At 45.0% G+C, this 16255-nt stretch overlaps 1 protein-coding gene across 5 annotated transcripts in view; it reads left to right on the top strand.

The window, feature by feature from the left end:
• Positions 1-347: 347 nt before the first annotated feature.
• Positions 348-16255, top strand: part of MEIS2 (Meis homeobox 2) — a 171895-nt gene continuing 155987 nt past the window's right edge. For 4 of the 5 annotated variants that reach the window (XM_050710828.1, XM_050710826.1, XM_035539964.2 and 1 more), the window contains exons 1-6: positions 348-937; positions 1992-2224; positions 3634-3775; positions 4245-4295; positions 5015-5065; positions 5933-6082. In XM_050710828.1, the coding sequence (XP_050566785.1) occupies positions 926-937; positions 1992-2224; positions 3634-3775; positions 4245-4295; positions 5015-5065; positions 5933-6082 (639 nt within the window). In that variant the 5' untranslated portion in view covers positions 348-925. Of the gene's footprint in view, positions 938-1174; positions 1417-1991; positions 2225-3633; positions 3776-4244; positions 4296-5014; positions 5066-5932; positions 6083-16255 lie in introns of those variants that run through there. The other variant, XM_050710827.1, reaches the window with a different exon arrangement.

The raw sequence follows: 16255 nt of genomic DNA, 5'->3' as shown, positions 1-16255 counted from the left end.
GCTCCCCGCCGCCGCCGCCGTGCTGCAGGACTGGCTATGGCCACCGCCACTTCCGGGTTCCGTCACTTCATTCTCCCGCCGATCGGCGCCGCGAAACTGAGCCGCTTCTATAAGGCAGCCCGCAGCCAACCTGCCAGCGCTTACTGACACTCACTCATCTCAGAGAGAGAGGGAGAGAGGGAGGCAAAATACCCACCGGCAGGAGGAGGAAAAAAAAAAAAAAAAAAAAGAAAAAAAAAGGAGAGAGAGAGAGAGGAGAGGGGGAAGTCTCCGGGCTTTGCAAACTATTCGATTTTTTTTTTTCTTCGCATCTTTCCCCACCCCCCTTCACAGTACTCAAAAAAAAAAAAAAAAAAAAAAAAGAACCCTCTAGCGATCCTAAAAGGCAAAACCTGAGCGCGGAGTTACTGGAAGAAGGAACCGGGGTTAAAAAGATTCCTCCTCTCTTCTTCATCATCATCAACCATCATTCATTCACTACCTTGACATTCCCTGGCTTTGATTGACAGCTGGAGTGGCAAAAAGCCATGAGACACGACAGTTTGGTTACATGTGGGTTGCTGACGGGCCGATCGTAACCTTCAGTTTGGGGGCTTGACAATTTTTTTTTTTTTTTTTTTTGCATAGAGAAAGAAAAAAGGAAAAAGAGACAGAAAGAGAAAAAGGAAAGAGAAAGAGACAGAAAAAAAGAGAAGAAATACACAGAAACTCATCGTGGTTCCTGACTGTTTTTTATATATTATTGTTGTTGTTGTTGTTGTTATTATTATTTACCCATATTGGAGGACAGGAGAAGTCTATAAGTGGGTTGCAAAAAAAAAAAAAAAAAAAAAAAAAGGAATCTTCTTCACTCTAAATCACTTTCTTTGCTGGACTGGGATATTAAATATACGACACATCCAGGAGTTTATTGGAGCGCAGACTGATGGCGCAAAGGGTAGGTTTAAATCTCCAACACTTACCTATATATAAATCCTCTCTTAAGAGGGGCCTGTCCGATTTGCTCTCCTCTGTTGCTGATGATGATGGCGGCCACTATTAAAAAATAGCAGCAAAAATTATTCACTAGCTTTTTGTGTGTGTGCGTGAGTCTCTGTGTGTGTGTGTGTCTCTCTCTGCAATTGTTCCACGCTTTTTTCCTCTCTAGCTTTTCCCCCAGCAGCGCGATTTCCCTGCTCTCTGGCTGCTCAGTAGCACGGGGTTCACAGGGGAAAGCTTGCTGCTGCTGCTGCTGCTGCCGCCGTTGCTGCTGCTGCCCAGGACAGACTAACAAATACATATGTGTGTGTGTATATATACGAACGTATATATATGTATACATATATAGCTGCTTTTTTTTTCTTTTTCTTTTTTTTTTTTTTTTTTGTCTCTGGCTTTGACAAGGACAAGGGGAATTGCTACTAAATAATGTTTCTGGTAACTTTCAGATTATTTCCCCCTTTATCTCCCACCCCCTCCCCTCCGATGCACCCCACCTTTCCTCTCTCCTTCCCCGTGATGATTTATTTATCTAGCTGCTTTGGATTCTGCTTGTTTATTCATTTACATTTGATTTTTTCGTCCTTCCTTCCTAATTCAGAGCAACTCTAGTTTCTCTCCTCCGTTTCCTTCCTTTCCATCCCGGTTTCCTCGCCAGGGTCTCTCCAGCCGTGCCGAAGCGGACCGTCTCCCCCCGCACACACACACTCACACACACACACACGCACTCACTTTCCCCCTTTCCCTCTCCCTACACCCCCACGCCTCCCTCAGCCTCTCCAGCCCCTGCCCCTGCTCCCAGCCGATTTCATTTCGCACATCTCACTCTCTCTGTTGTGGCTGTTCTTGTTTTGTTTTGCTCTGTTTGCGTCTGCCTGGGTGCTTTACTCTCTTCTGACTTTTGTTGTTGTTGTTTGTTTGTTTTTTTATTCCCCCCTCTCCCCCTCTCTCCCCCCCCCCCCCCCCCCCCCTCTTTCTCTCGCTTTCTTCTCTTCCGGCCCGGTTTTTGACAGTACGATGAGCTGCCCCACTACGGCGGGATGGACGGAGTAGGGGTGCCGGCGTCCATGTACGGGGACCCCCACGCCCCCCGGCCGATTCCCCCGGTGCACCACCTCAACCATGGCCCGCCGCTGCACGCCGGCCAGCACTACGGGGCCCACGCCCCGCACCCCAATGTCATGCCGGCCAGCATGGGCTCCGCTGTCAACGACGCCCTGAAGCGGGACAAGGATGCGATCTACGGGTAGGTGCCGCCGGGCGACGCGGCGCCGCTGCCCGCCGAGCGGGAGGGCAGGAGCGGGGCGGGCGCCGGGGGGCTCCCGGGGGGCGGCCGGGGGGCGGCGGCGGCCCCGCGCTGCGGGCCGGGGGAGATGCGCGGAGGCACGGCCCGCGGGGTTGGGGTGCCGGCACCCTCGGGAGACACGTCCTGGAAGAGAGACCCCTCGGTGGAAAGGGAATGGGGGGCGGCTTGTCTTCCTTTTTTTTTTTTTTTCTTTTTTTTTTTTCTCTTTTTTACCGCGAGTTTTTTGTCTCGCTCGGAAAGGCCCCGGTCAGGACTTCAGACAAGAGATGTGGCTCTCTTGGCGCTGGGTTTTAGGCGAGGAAGTGGTGTTCTGGTGTTCTCCTCCGTGCCATAGTAACACTCTTCCAACACTGTAAATAAAGAGATATTCAAATCGCCGAAGACAGTAAGAATAAAAGGGATTCGCTTCTCACGAGCAGCTCTTCCCTGAGATAAGCGAAGTAAATGCATTGGAGGCAGCGAGCTGAGTTTTATGTGTAGGAAAGAGAGAACGGGAGGAAAAAGAAACACGTACCCAACAAAACTCGAGCCTGTGCCAGGGCACTGCTTGGGGGGGGAATGACACCGATTCCCTCCAGTGCCTTTTAGCAAAAAATACCGAATTATCCTAAAAGGAGAGATAGTAACGTCTGTGACAGAGTGTGGGGCCTTGATCAGACACCAAAGGGGGAAACAGACCAACTCATGCTTACTACTTAGCACGCAGATAAAATATTTTTTTTCCTGACTACACCAACTATGGGAAAATATTTCGAGAAGTGCTCCCTCCCTCCGCCCCCTCCCCAGCTCACTTATCTGGACAGCTGGTATTTTACTTGGGTGTGCTTCCTAAGCCAGGAAACTTCACCACATTTTTGTTAGCAGGCCCCTTGAAAAATAAAATTACGTATTAAGTAGTTTGCAGTTTGCCTCCCCGTGCTTCTCATTTTAGGTCATAGCTTGAGGGTAGGGATGGGATCTCCCAGGTTTCGCGTTATTTTAGGCTGTGGCGAAAAGGGGAAGGTTCCCAGATGAGCTGCTGCCTGCTTGAGTGAGTGTGTTTGGTGCGCCGGGCGTGTGAGTGGAGGTCACTTTTGTCCTCAGCTCTGGGGACTGCACAGGGGATGCGGCTTGGCCATTCGTAATTTCCGAAAGATTAAAAAAAAAATGAAAAGAAAAGGAAAAAAAAAAGTGTGTTTTATTTCGAGGCGAGATCGTCCCTGCTCTGCCCGAAGCAATACCGAAAGGCTGCAGAGCGTGTCCGTGTGTCCGTGTGTGTACGTGCATTTAAAAAATACTTGTTGATTAGAGCTCTTCTTTCCCCCTCTCCCCACCCCCTCCCGCTCTCTTTGTGTGCCACTGCCCGGTAGGCACCCGTTGTTCCCCCTCTTAGCTCTGGTCTTTGAGAAGTGCGAGCTGGCGACCTGCACGCCCCGGGAGCCCGGCGTGGCCGGCGGGGACGTCTGCTCCTCCGACTCCTTCAACGAGGACATCGCCGTCTTCGCCAAACAGGTCCGCCACCTCTCCCCCCGCCCCCGGCCCTTCCCGGCGCTGCCGCTGCCCCCGGCCCCCGAGCCCCGCGGCCGGGCCCTGCCCGGGGCAGCCCCCCCCGAACCCCCCCCCCCTCCCCCCGAGCCCCCTCCGCGGCCGCCGGCGGGGGGCGGGAGGGGGCGGCGGGGGGCGCGCTGCCGGGCCGGGGCCGCCGGCCCTCGCCCTCGAGCACCGACGGAAGGGGGACGCGGCTGGGGCCGGGTCTGGAGGCAGCGGGAGCGGGGAACGACGGGGAGCCGGCAGGGCCGGGGGGCGGCCGGGGCAGGGCCGGCTCCCTGCAGCACCCCCCGGCTGCGGGGCGCCCAGCGGGGCCGTGGGGCTGCGCTGCCTGCTTTTGTCACCCCTTGGGGTTGCTCCCTTCGGGCCAGGGGCAGCGGGGCCGAGGGAGGGAAGAACCCGCAACTCACGCTGCTTTGCCTTCTCCTTGCAGGTCCGCGCTGAAAAACCACTTTTTTCTTCAAACCCAGAGTTGGACAATTTGGTAAGGCCTCGCCCCAGCGCCCCTGCACCCCGCTCCCCTCTCGCCTTCCCCGGCCCCGTGTTAGCCCCTCGCCCTCGGCAGCGCCGGGAGGAAGGCAGCCGGCCCTCGGCTGCACGGCCCGGCCCGGCCCGGCCCCAGCCTTCAGAGGGCTGCACTTGCGAAGTGAGCCGGGGCAACGCCGGCAGCCCCAGCGCCTTGCGGGGCAGCGCGGAAAAGCCACGGGGAGCTAAAGTGAGGGAAATAAGTGCTTCGGGAGAGAGGGACGGAGATTTCTAACGTCATTCTTTTGCTAATGTGAACGTTTTCAATATTCAAAGTGACTAAATCCGCTTGTAAAGAAGATGCCAAAGTGTTCACCCCCCCCTCCCTCCCTCCTTCTGGGGGCGGTGGGGGGATGCGAGCGTGTGCTCGGTTTCTCCGCGGCCCCTGCGAAGCCAGGGCCGGGGTGCGGGGAGGGAGCGAGGGCGAGAGAAGGGGGAAGCTCGGGGGTGGCGGCAACAAGCGCTCATCGCCGCGCCTCCGATAGATATGATAAAAATCAAGTGCTGAGGTTAAAGTTGACCGAAATTGTTCAAGCGTGACCAAGGAGCTAAAATCCCGGATAATGACTGCACGCCCTGACAGCCCCCGTCTCCCCCTCGCCCCTTTGGGCTCGCAGCCCCGTGCAGCCCCCGTGCTCTTTTCTCCCACCTAACCCGTGGCTCAAAACTTTCTTGCAGATGATCCAAGCAATACAAGTACTAAGGTTTCACCTTTTGGAGTTAGAAAAGGTAAGCGGCGGGGCGGAGGGAGGGGGGAGGCCGTCCCCTCCCCGGCGGGCCGCTCCTGCCCTGCGCCCCCCGGCCGCTCGGGGGGCCTTGTGGCACGGCCGGGGGACCTGGGGCAAAGGCGGCGTGGTACCGCAACCTGTGCCATCGGGGCATGTGACACCCGACAGCCATGCCCGGCCCAGCCCGGCATTTTTTGTTCAGCGTAATTCCAGCCGAGCCCTCGCATTTATCCATTATTAAGCCCCGTGCGTCCTTCTTGCCCCTGCTCTCGGCAGAAGTTCCCTCCGTGACTCGGAAACAACCCGTCTAGCAAAAAGCCAAAGGAAAGCCCTCCCGCTCCTCTGCAGCTCTGGCAGGCGTGCTAACCCCAAACAGGCAGTAAATGTTTGCAAGAGGCAGGGGGCCCCTGCTCGGCCTGGGGAGGGGGCTGTGCCCTGCCCGGGACGGCCGTTCCCAGCCCCTCGGCGGCTCGTCGTCACGCTGCTGGCCCGGGGCACCGAGCCGTGGGCGCCCCGCATCGCCCCGCTGCCGTCCCGGGCGACGAGCGGTGCCCGCCTGCTGCGCTCCCCACACACCGCCGGGGGCCGCGACCCCGGGGCCGGAGCTGCCCCCGGGCCGGCCGGCCCTCCGCACGCCAGGCTGAGCCCCCTAGCTCTCTCTCGCTCTCTCTAACTTGTTGCTGCGGCGAGTCTCAAGAGAATAATATGCGCTGCAACAATTTCTCTATTGTTTCCTCGCCTTCAGCTATTGTGCCCCTTAATTAGAGTTACTCGTGGAGTAGATCAGAGTGTTGCTCTTGCTACCAGAAATAGTTGCAACCCGATATTTCGCCATTATTGATGCTATTATTCTTGTTACCGCTTTCAGGTTCATGAATTGTGCGATAACTTCTGCCATCGGTACATTAGTTGTTTGAAAGGAAAAATGCCAATAGACCTCGTTATTGATGAAAGGGATGGCAGCTCCAAATCAGACCACGAAGAACTCTCAGGATCTTCCACAAATTTAGCCGACCATGTAAGTCCTTTTGATTTCTTTATGGCACTTTCTAAGACTTTTAACCTGCTTAGAGGACCTGTCCCCGATTTCATTGTTTTGTGGCTGGTGTCTATTAGTGCTGTTTCTACCTTTTGCAAGCTCAGCTCCTACCTTAAACTCCCCCCCCCCTCCTCCCCCCCCCCCCCCCCCCCCCCCCGATTTGCAAAGTTGTGAAAATGCAAAAGGTTCCTTCAGTTTCCATCTGTAAAGCAGCGGGTTTGCATCGGTTTGTAAAGTTTCCTGGTCTGGGCGACTCGAGGAGCTAGCAAACTGTCGGTTTGATGTGGTGATCGGTGCTTTTTCTTCTCCTTTGCCAACTCTGTAATCAATGCAGCAATGCAAGGAAACAGAGACAAGAAAGTTAGGGAGAAAGTTTGCTGATTTCCTCCCCCCTCCCCTCTCGTGGGGATGACAAGTGATGAGAATTATTGGCAATACTACATTGCATTAAAAAGGGGGTTAGCACATTAGAGTTTCCAATGCTCGTGCTTTATAGCAACTTATTGTCAGAATATGGACTTGTTGCCAAACGCCTGAAGCATCTTCATAATAAAAGACAGTAACCTTGATGAAGCAATTATTAACAATGTATTACAGAAAGCTGGAGAGAATTATGATTGAGTAACCGTAGGTTAGCGGTTGATTTTAACACTTTAGGAGTTGGTGAATTAGTGTTATGTGTGTGGGACTGAACGTTGGTGTGCGTGGTAAGGAGAGTGCCTTTGTTTTTCCGGGTTTTGGAGCAGCTCTGGTGACACTTAAAAATATGTAGACACAGAGAGACTTCGGGATGTGAAGGAAAAGGCTGCGGCTGGTACCGCAGAAAAGGGAACTATGCTATGGTTAAAAAGAGTGGGTGTGAACTCTAGTTTATTTATAGGAACGCATCCCTGGGGGGAAAAGGGGTTTACACAGTTTTAGGTTCAATTGAACTCATAATCTAAATGATACAGTCTAATATTTTAGCGGTTGAAATATTAATTTAACACCCGGTGTGAAGTTAACCATGCTTTCTGCACAGGCGCCTGCCCTTATTTCCTAGTGTGTTAAGAAGAGTAGCTTTAAGCCCAGGGAGAATGAGCTTTCTAGGAGCTTTTGTTTCCTTTCAAAATATGTTGTTTCTATGTGTATTTGATAATTACATTAGACCTGGACTGAAGCTGAACTGGGAGATAAAATAATACTAAATTCTTCTAAATGCCCCCCTCCTGGTATTGTCTAGTTCCAGAGCCCTGAAAGTATTTTTGGACCCAAGCCTTAGCTTTCATTTTCTCATTTGTGCGAAGTAAACATTGTAGAACAAGATTTCTGTGATGTTTTGCATTTGAAATCTCTTATTCTGAGGGGAAAAAAAATATAGGCAGTGGTTCCTGAAAGTTTCCCCGCTTATCAGGTATCTCACATGTAGATAATAAACTCCATGAGGCATGACGCTATTTCCAAAATATTTGTTTTATGGCATTTTACAACCCTAAATTTGTGTGCATAAGTATTATGGGGGGTACTAGAAAAGAAATTTAAATGAGTGGCACCTCGAAAGATATAGGGTCATTGTGTGTAATTTAGAGCAATAGAAAAAAAAAAAGTACATGTTTTTCCAGTGCAGTTTCTTTACAAGAGTGTGTTTCAAGTGGAAGTGTAGAAATGGAGCATGCTTATGTTTATATTGAAGAGATTAGATAAACTAGCCTGTTTAGGGTTCTGGCAGATGGCGAATGCTCAAGCCAATTTGCAGTGCTCCATTATAATATTTAAATTCACGCACAATGATAGGACAAGGGTGGAGGGGGTTAGCATTTTAATAATTTGATAACTATTATCTTCCCTAAGAAGAATCTCCTCTTGTTTTTGTGGCCCAAAAAACAAACTCAAATAAATATGACAACCCATTTATCTTGCACCCGTTAGGGTTTACCACTTCATTGGGTATTATAATTTAAAGCCTTTTATTTCCTGGAGATTTGAGCTATAACATTTTTACTTTAGCCCCCTGCTATTTGTTTTGAAAGGAAGCAATAATTTGTGCAACCAGAACACCAACTGGGAAATGAAGAGTTGTATCACATAGTTACATTTTATTCATGCGTTTTGGGAAATGTGTCTCCTTATTGGATTTTTTTTTTTTGTATAGCAGCTTGTTTTCCCAACAAAACTTTAATACTCTTTTATAGCTTAGTCAAACTACTGTGTATGTACACGTCTATGTTTGCATTGTACAAGGTTGCAGCAGGAAGAAATCCACTTTTATATATAAAGTAAGAAACGCTTCAAAAATTGCTCATATAAACATGCAGGGGTATCAAAAAGTGAGCTATCATTTGTGAGCATCTACCTGAAAATGTAATAGTTCAAGCATGCAAATTTGTCCAATTTGACTCTCCAGGTTTATTTTTTCATTTGCTTTGATATGCATATTTAATATATAGCCTCAGGCTAGATCTCATTTGGTGAAAGTTGGTGCAGGGGTGATGATGAGCCACTTCAGAAGGACAGAGACAGCATGTTGTTTCCTCTGTTTTATGTATTGGCCCACTATTCTGATCCAGGGTCTTCCCCTCATGGTTTTATTTGCACATGAAATACTAGGAGCGGTTCAGCTGATTGGCTATGAATAATGATAGCCAAAAAGAAGTGTAGTTTAATTTGTTGTGTGCCAGGGTTTCTCTTGTGGAGGTGACAGTTTGTGACAGCTGTTTGACACCCCCAAAATCCATACACCTCTGTTCTTACTAAGTGGTATAAAGCTACACCCTGTGTGTGTGTTTTCTCTGAATGCGAGGGGTGGTGACAGTGACAGTGGCAGAGCGGAACTAGGAGCTAATGCAGCTCTCATTTTCATTCCTTGGCTAGACCTGAAAATGTACCATAAGGAAAAGTAACAAAAAGAACTGTGGGATTAGCCAGTATTTACCATAGGACTTTAAATGGGACACTGAGATACTGTGTTTCCCCTTTCACAATCTACTGCTGTAGTATTTATATAACTGAACTGGAAACCAAAAGCAAAATCAACAAAGGAATGAACTCTTCAGAGGTATACCTGTGCTGTAAAATGGAGACAGCTGTAAGCGGTTGTGCTATATGTGTTTGGTAATAAATGTGTATATCGAATTTTATTTTAGTGCACTATTAAGTGTTATGTAATACAGTAAGTGTAAGGGGTCCAGGGACTTGGTAGATCAAATAGTACAGCACTGGCCACAAGAAGGTGAAACTTTTGTTATTACTCTGCTGTGTTTAGTAAATATAACAGCCCATAATTAGTGTTTGAATTTTTAACACCCTCATATTTTTTTATTGCTCTGAGGTATTAGCTGTAGATGGGAAGAAGGTAATTACAGCTATGCCCTGGCTGAACCAGATCAGTAAGGAAAGAAAAAAAAAAAAAGAAAAAAAAAAAAAGGAAAGAAACCCTTCCAGCTGCAGTTCAAGTTGAGTTTCCCAGCACAGACAATTTATTATTATTCAATATAAACATGCTGGGCCCTATCCTGCATTCTGCGTTCAGCTTAAAATATCTGTTGAGATTGCCAATAAATCTCATTTTTCTTTTTTTCTTTCCAGCTACTCAAATCTGAAAAAAGTAATGCTTGTAAAATTTGGAGAATTTAAAACTTTTTCCAGCATACGATAATATTTTGTACTTTATTTACATTTGTTTTGTACCTGGCCTCTCCTGGTGCCATACAATTCTATCTTTAGCACAAACCTACTTTGAAACCTTGAAATTTCCCCATAGAAATTTATGGCTCTCCTTCCACTGGCTTTCATAGGAGCAGGATCAGGGCCTCAGTCTTCTTGATATTTGTTTATATGTTATAGTCAATTTGCAGCTGAGAGGTAATAATATACAGATCATCATTCATAAAATATAATTAAAAATGGATAGAAATATACATACATTTTTTTTTTTATAAAAGGACTGTTGACAGATCAGAAATCTGATGCCTCAGCTGTAGAAGAAAAATATTAGTCTGAATATTAAACCTTTCAGCTCTCAGATGAGTAGATACTTGTATTTTGTACTTTTGGACATCCAGACATTTTGTATTTCTTTAACACTTCTTATTGAAGAATGGCCTGTGCAAGTTCCTGACATCTTGCAGACGAGCAAAAATAAAAATATGTTAATATATATATAGGTTCCAGCTATGTAATTAAACCTTTTGGTAACATTTCACTGAGGACTGAGGAAGTAGCTACTGGCCTGGTGCTGCATTCCCTAGGTACGCCAACCCTGATGGATGCAAGAGGGAGTGTTGAGTATGCCAGAAATGCGGTATCAGACCCCAGAGGTGCTCTTCTTGTCTGTAGTGGGTCAGAAGGGAAACTAAGGAGCTAAGGAGCTAACTGGAGGAAAAAAGAAAAAAAAAAAAAAAGCAACCTTTTTTCTTTCATAACCAAATTTCTCAGTGTGTGGTTTAAGACTTAGGATGTTACTGTAGTCCCCGTGTTTTCTGAAGGAGCAAGGAGCATCAGGAAGCTTTCAAGACTGTAGGAAATATAGTGTATTTTCTCTTTTTGATGGGCAGTGCTAGGCCAAGTAACCAGGCAGCTCACATTTGGCTATTCTAATTTTAATTTTAATGTGGGTTCTCTCAATTTGAAATGACATTGTATTTCACTGTCTATTTGATGTTGGTGTTCCCTCTTTGGTTTGAGTTGTCTATCACCGTAGATGAAGTGCAGCCACACAGAATGACGTAGAAGGACAATTAAAAAAACAAACAAACAAACAAACAAAAAGCTAATTTTTCAAGTCTCAGTTCTTTTTACTGACAGGTGGATTACATGACTGATTTCAATCTTAACTGAAAAATACAAAGCACGTAGCTTTTAAGTGTTGCCACATTCTAGGAGTGTCAAAAATCCTCTTGACACTTTACTCAAATGCAAAGTCAAGGGACAAGAATGTCAAAATTAAAAAATGTACATATGTAGATATGTACACAAATATCTGAGAGACCAAAATACCTTGTGTTTTGTTTCACTCATGTAATTCTCATACAAATTAGTCAAAAATCATAGTAAAAGTGCATCTGCAAGAAAATATACCTCAGTAATATCAGGAGTACTCTTTTTAAAAAACACACATAATTGGAGTTTTTCATGGCTCATTTAATTATTGAAAGTTCCTTTATGTAATAAGTTTTTTATTGTCACATTCCACAGCAATCTTTAAGGTATCATCCTGAACTTAATACATCCAAAACATGCACATGCACAGATGTACACACATGCACGCACACAAATGCACAGGCATGGATGTGTATGAGTTTATGCGCCTGGTATAGTACACCATCTTTTGATATACCGTGATACATAGAGACAGACTTCTGTAGTATCAGTCACTTCAGTAGCTCCACTGTGTTTACAGGTGTTACTTGTAAGAACAAGGCAAGCAGGATTTGGCTTGTATTTGAGGGGGAGAATGCCACCCAAGTCAGTAGTTCTGTTCAGTTTTGTGTTTGCAAAATTAATTTACAAGAGCAACCTCTAGACCTTCAATTCCAACTCTCCTAACGGAGTGAGACCTACAGCTACTGTGGTTTCTTTCAGGAAAGTAGGTTGTGCTTTATTTGTTCACGCAAGATAAATGGTTTTGTTCACTTCATCTGATAAAATGTAAGGGCCTGATCCTGTCACGGCTATATACTCAAAACTTCAGTTAACGTTTGTGAGCCAAATCCTGCTCAGCTTACTCACATGGATATCAGCTGGCCTGATAGATTTGACTTCCTAGTTACAAATAAGAAGCAAATTCCTTATGGTTAATTGAGTCTTGAATATCACCATAAAAAACAGTGTGAGATCAGAATCAGCCCCAGTGGGACTATGTACGCTCACAAAAAAAAACTCACCAGACTTTGCCCAGTGGTAATTCTGGGCATACAGTGTAAGAGTTGCAATTTGACTGAAGGTTGTCCTCTATTAAATCTCTCCGTTACAACATCTCTGTTCAAGAAATCCTGTAGCAGTGAAAAACTCTTACAGTTTCCACCAGATTTGCAACATCGACAAAAGAGTAACACATCAGATTTGCTTTGTATACCAAGAGACTCTCGTCCTTTCTGTTGCTCATTTCTAGATTTAGCAAAATTCAATGGTGGTGCTAAATCAATTTTTTTTTTTAACTTTCAAGGGAAAAAACACTGGCAAAATTGTGTTTTCTAGGGAAGGCTGTGTGTGTAAATGAGAAACAGTGGATAGCAGCGGAGTGATCTCCTGTGGCCCTGCTAGTACAAGCTTTCCCCATATTGTCTCCTGCTTTTATATTAATTACAACTTGCATTATCAGCTGCGAGTCTGTAGCCCAGCAAATAGAAAATACTGCCCCTGGAGACCTAGCTTCTTGTATCTATTTTCCATCTCCTTCTATTGTGCTCTACTCAGTATTCACTGCTTTTCTCCTGGTAACACTGCTCTTTAACACAATTAGGTAAGAGCAAGAGGAGCACCATATTTGACTCCCAATTATTAAAACTACTGGGAATAGCTATATGTGTGCTGTTTACATTCTACAGTATATGGCATTAGTTTAGGTCATATGTATGTGAAAATTTTATGGTATGCACATAAACACAAAACAGGCGATTGCATTTTAGCAGACATCATCCACACTTCGGCGTGTTTCATGCTTCTGTAATGTATATTACTAAACCTTGCAAGAAAACATGAAAAGCCATGCAAACAGTTTGTGTAATTCATCTATAGCTATCTGTTTCTCTCTCTCTCTCTCTCTCTCTTTTTTTTTTTTACAGTGTAATAGCCTAATACAAATTTTATGTAAATTAAGAAAAATTATAATTAATATTAGGGGACTTTGGATAGGGATCTCTCTAGATACCTAAACTATACTGATAAAGTGTTTCTAGTGAAGTACACTTCAGGTATGTCATTGGTGTCATTGGTCTTTTTTTTGTGTGTGTGTGTGAAGATGTATGTAAACTATCTACTTATGATTAGGCATTTCACCAAGAAGTTTTTCTTGAGGGATGCAAAGTTGAAAACAGTCTAAGGCAAAAAAAGAGAAGTTCACTGACGCATACAATGATCTTAGTCCAATGAAAAAGAATGCTGCCTTTTAAGAGGCTGTAAACTCCACCCCAATAATTATTTGACATTTTTTATAATATTAAAGCATAGCTATTTCCCTCACTTTTAGATTCTTCCAACATTCTAACGTCGCCTCTTGTAAACACCCCATCCTTCCCCATTGGATATTTCTATCCTTCAAAAAAATACTGCCAAATTGCTTCCTCAAGAAAACTGTACCACAAGAAATACATTGAATTTCCAATCAATCCACCCTGTCTTTCCAAAACTGGATGTACAAGCTGAGGTCAAGAACAACTCAGCCTGGTAGAGACAGCAAGTGTTTTCAGCTGCAGGAAGTCTTATTTACTGATCGTTTCCAAATCATTACATTTTTGAAACAGAAAGGCCGGCCTAAGCTTTTGAAATACTGTATGATAGGTTTTGGATGGCATTTTCCTTAAAACATAGCTGAGGTGTTACCAGTTAATTATTGTAATTTTCGTATGTGTGATAAGGAGCTCCAACAGCAGCCAGTTTAAGAGAGCCTGGAGTGCATAAAATTAACATAACTCTCTGTGTTCCCTGAAAAGTTTAGCCTAGGTGAACATGTTGCAATTATTACATTTCCTAAAAGAAGGTTCCAGCCTGGTGTTGTTGGAGGGCTAAACTCATGCTATGCTATTGTTTCTTTCCTTTTTCATGTATTTCTTCCAGCTCTTTATCTGATTACCATCCGGCAAACAGCTGACGCTAAGAGGCTGCAGAGGGCTGAAGAGCTCCTGTCTGCTGTTTGCCTTCAGCTTGAAGCTATTTGAGTGGCTTCCTAACTCAGAGATAAAAAGAGAAGCTCATAGGCACAACTGTGTTTTAATTGAGGCTGTAAAGAGACTCGCTCAGTTTTTGCATTTTATTTCTAGCTGAACTTTTTGCTAACCTTATTTTCAACTGCGCTTTTTTTTTTTTTAATAACGTCTGGGCTTCCTGAGCTTTCAAGACTTCTCTTCATTCTTTTTCTGCTTCTTTCCACCTGACTCTGTAAAAAGATGGTAAAATGATATACTTTTTAAATGGAGTTGCGAGGGCTTACAGTATTAATTTTGATTCCGGAGACCTAATTAATATAAAAATCTCAATGAATATAAAACCTTGTTGTGATTATTATTGTTATTATTTTTCTGTTGTTGTTCTGTGTAAGAAAAGTAGATCGGTCTTACAGGTTTTGGAAGGGTGGTGGTTTTGTACCATAAATGCTATTGTGCTGTCAGTTGTGCTGATAGGTTAGGTGAATTTAAGATCATGGACTGTCTTCTGTTCTGCTTATGTCTTCCTGCTGTGGAGCCACATACGTGAATGCACGTGTGTGTTTGTGTAAGGTGAAGGGGATTTGGATCCTTCTTACCCTTTGGTCACCTAGGGCTTTATTCACAGCCTTTTGAAGTCAGAGGATCTTCCCTTTGCCTCTGCTGTGATCTGGGTCAGGTCCGTTAGATTTATGTTACTGGGTTTTGTAGCAAGACGTTATTTGGCAGTTCTATTTTACGTTGCTATAGAGCATGTGGTCCTAATCAGCTCTAGGAGATTACTTTGAGATGTTTCAATATATATTTTGAGACCTGATTCCAATCACACTTACACTGAATTTTACAATGGGTAAATCAGTTGATTTTGTTGAACTTATTCCTACTACACGTTGGGGTAGATGAGGTCAGAATTGGTCCTGCTCAGAGAATTCATCAGTACTCGTCATTTGCTGCTCTCAGGATCTCCTCATGCTTTCATAGCCGAGTGTTATTTCATAATGCAGACGTAGGACACAATCAAACCTAACGGGCAATATTGGAGTGGGATGGGGGTGGGGGTTGAGAGAGTTGGGTTGGAGGTCGGGGGATATTTTTTGTTTGTTTTGGTTTGGGATTATTATAGTGTGCGTGATTTAAGTTGTCACATACAGGTGACGAGTAATGCAGGTCCAGCCCCTAGTCTGATCTGTTTCATGTGTTCTTGCTCTCCTTTTCTGCCAGAGGAAATTCCATCTCTTGCCTGCCTTCATGTGGTGCTGATAAAGCTCTTCCTGTACAGTAGAATTCCTGTTTTCCTTTAAGCAACAGCAGGGTATTGGGAATGATCAGGAAAGGGGAGGAGGACAGGAGGAGAATACACTCAACAAAGTAGCGCTAAACTGTAACATTAACTTTTCCTCACTTATCCCTTTAAATAGCAGCTCCTTACTCCAGGAGAGCCAATACTCAATAAATTAGAAAGCTAGCATGAACGATGTGACTAAAGTACAGTGGTTGAGGTCTTACTTAGCCAAGTTTTGCAAACTTTGTACGTCTGTCTTATCTGTTCTCTTTTGTCGTGTTTTATGCATAGTAATGTAGAAAGAATTACATAAAAATCACTATACGTGTTATTTTATGTAATCACCTGGTGGTTATTCTTGACAATACTTCTAAGCAAACTGTTAGAGTGATACAGCTAGAAAGTCTTTTGAAATGTGTCATATCAATGTGTGTGTGTGTGTGTTAGGGGGGTGGGGGGTAGAAGCATCTTCCTGGTAAAATGTTTTTCAGAAGCAGCTTGCTTTTTCCCCACAACTTTGCATTTGCCTGAAGTTTTTTCCACCACTCAGACTGCTGAGAGAGAGGGTAAGGTGGGAGGGCATGTTTCTCTCCCATGCACATTCTCTACTTCTTGAAACAGCTTCCCTCCTCTTCCTCTCCCCTCCCATCTCTCACCAGTCTAGAAAAACAAAGTGTGGGGAGGTAGTTTACAGGCCAGCTAGCCCAATCCTCATGTGAAAACCTAGTATCGTAAGCTGTGCAGGTCATTTGATGTCCTCCCCCCAGCCCCTTGTTGCTCATTAAGAAACATATATATTTTTTCTCATCAAATATTCTTCTGCAGTGCTATTAAAACAATTAAATCCAGATAACTCTTTGGAAAGTTTTAAAAAAAAAAAAAATCTGTCCTTTATTTTACCAAATAAATCTTTGTACCTCCTCTGCTTGTCTTTGCTGAAGAATTATTACACTGTGCAAACAGTATCAGTGTTTGGCACATTTCACAAATGCTAATGTGTATACTTTCCCCCCCCCCCCCCCCCCCCCCCCC

This window comes from Cygnus atratus, chromosome 5, assembly GCF_013377495.2.
Source record: "Cygnus atratus isolate AKBS03 ecotype Queensland, Australia chromosome 5, CAtr_DNAZoo_HiC_assembly, whole genome shotgun sequence".
In the NCBI taxonomy this organism is placed as follows: domain Eukaryota; kingdom Metazoa; phylum Chordata; class Aves; order Anseriformes; family Anatidae; genus Cygnus; species Cygnus atratus.
Note: the sequence above shows the minus strand (reverse complement) of the source record. Positions and strands in the feature narration are given on the sequence as shown.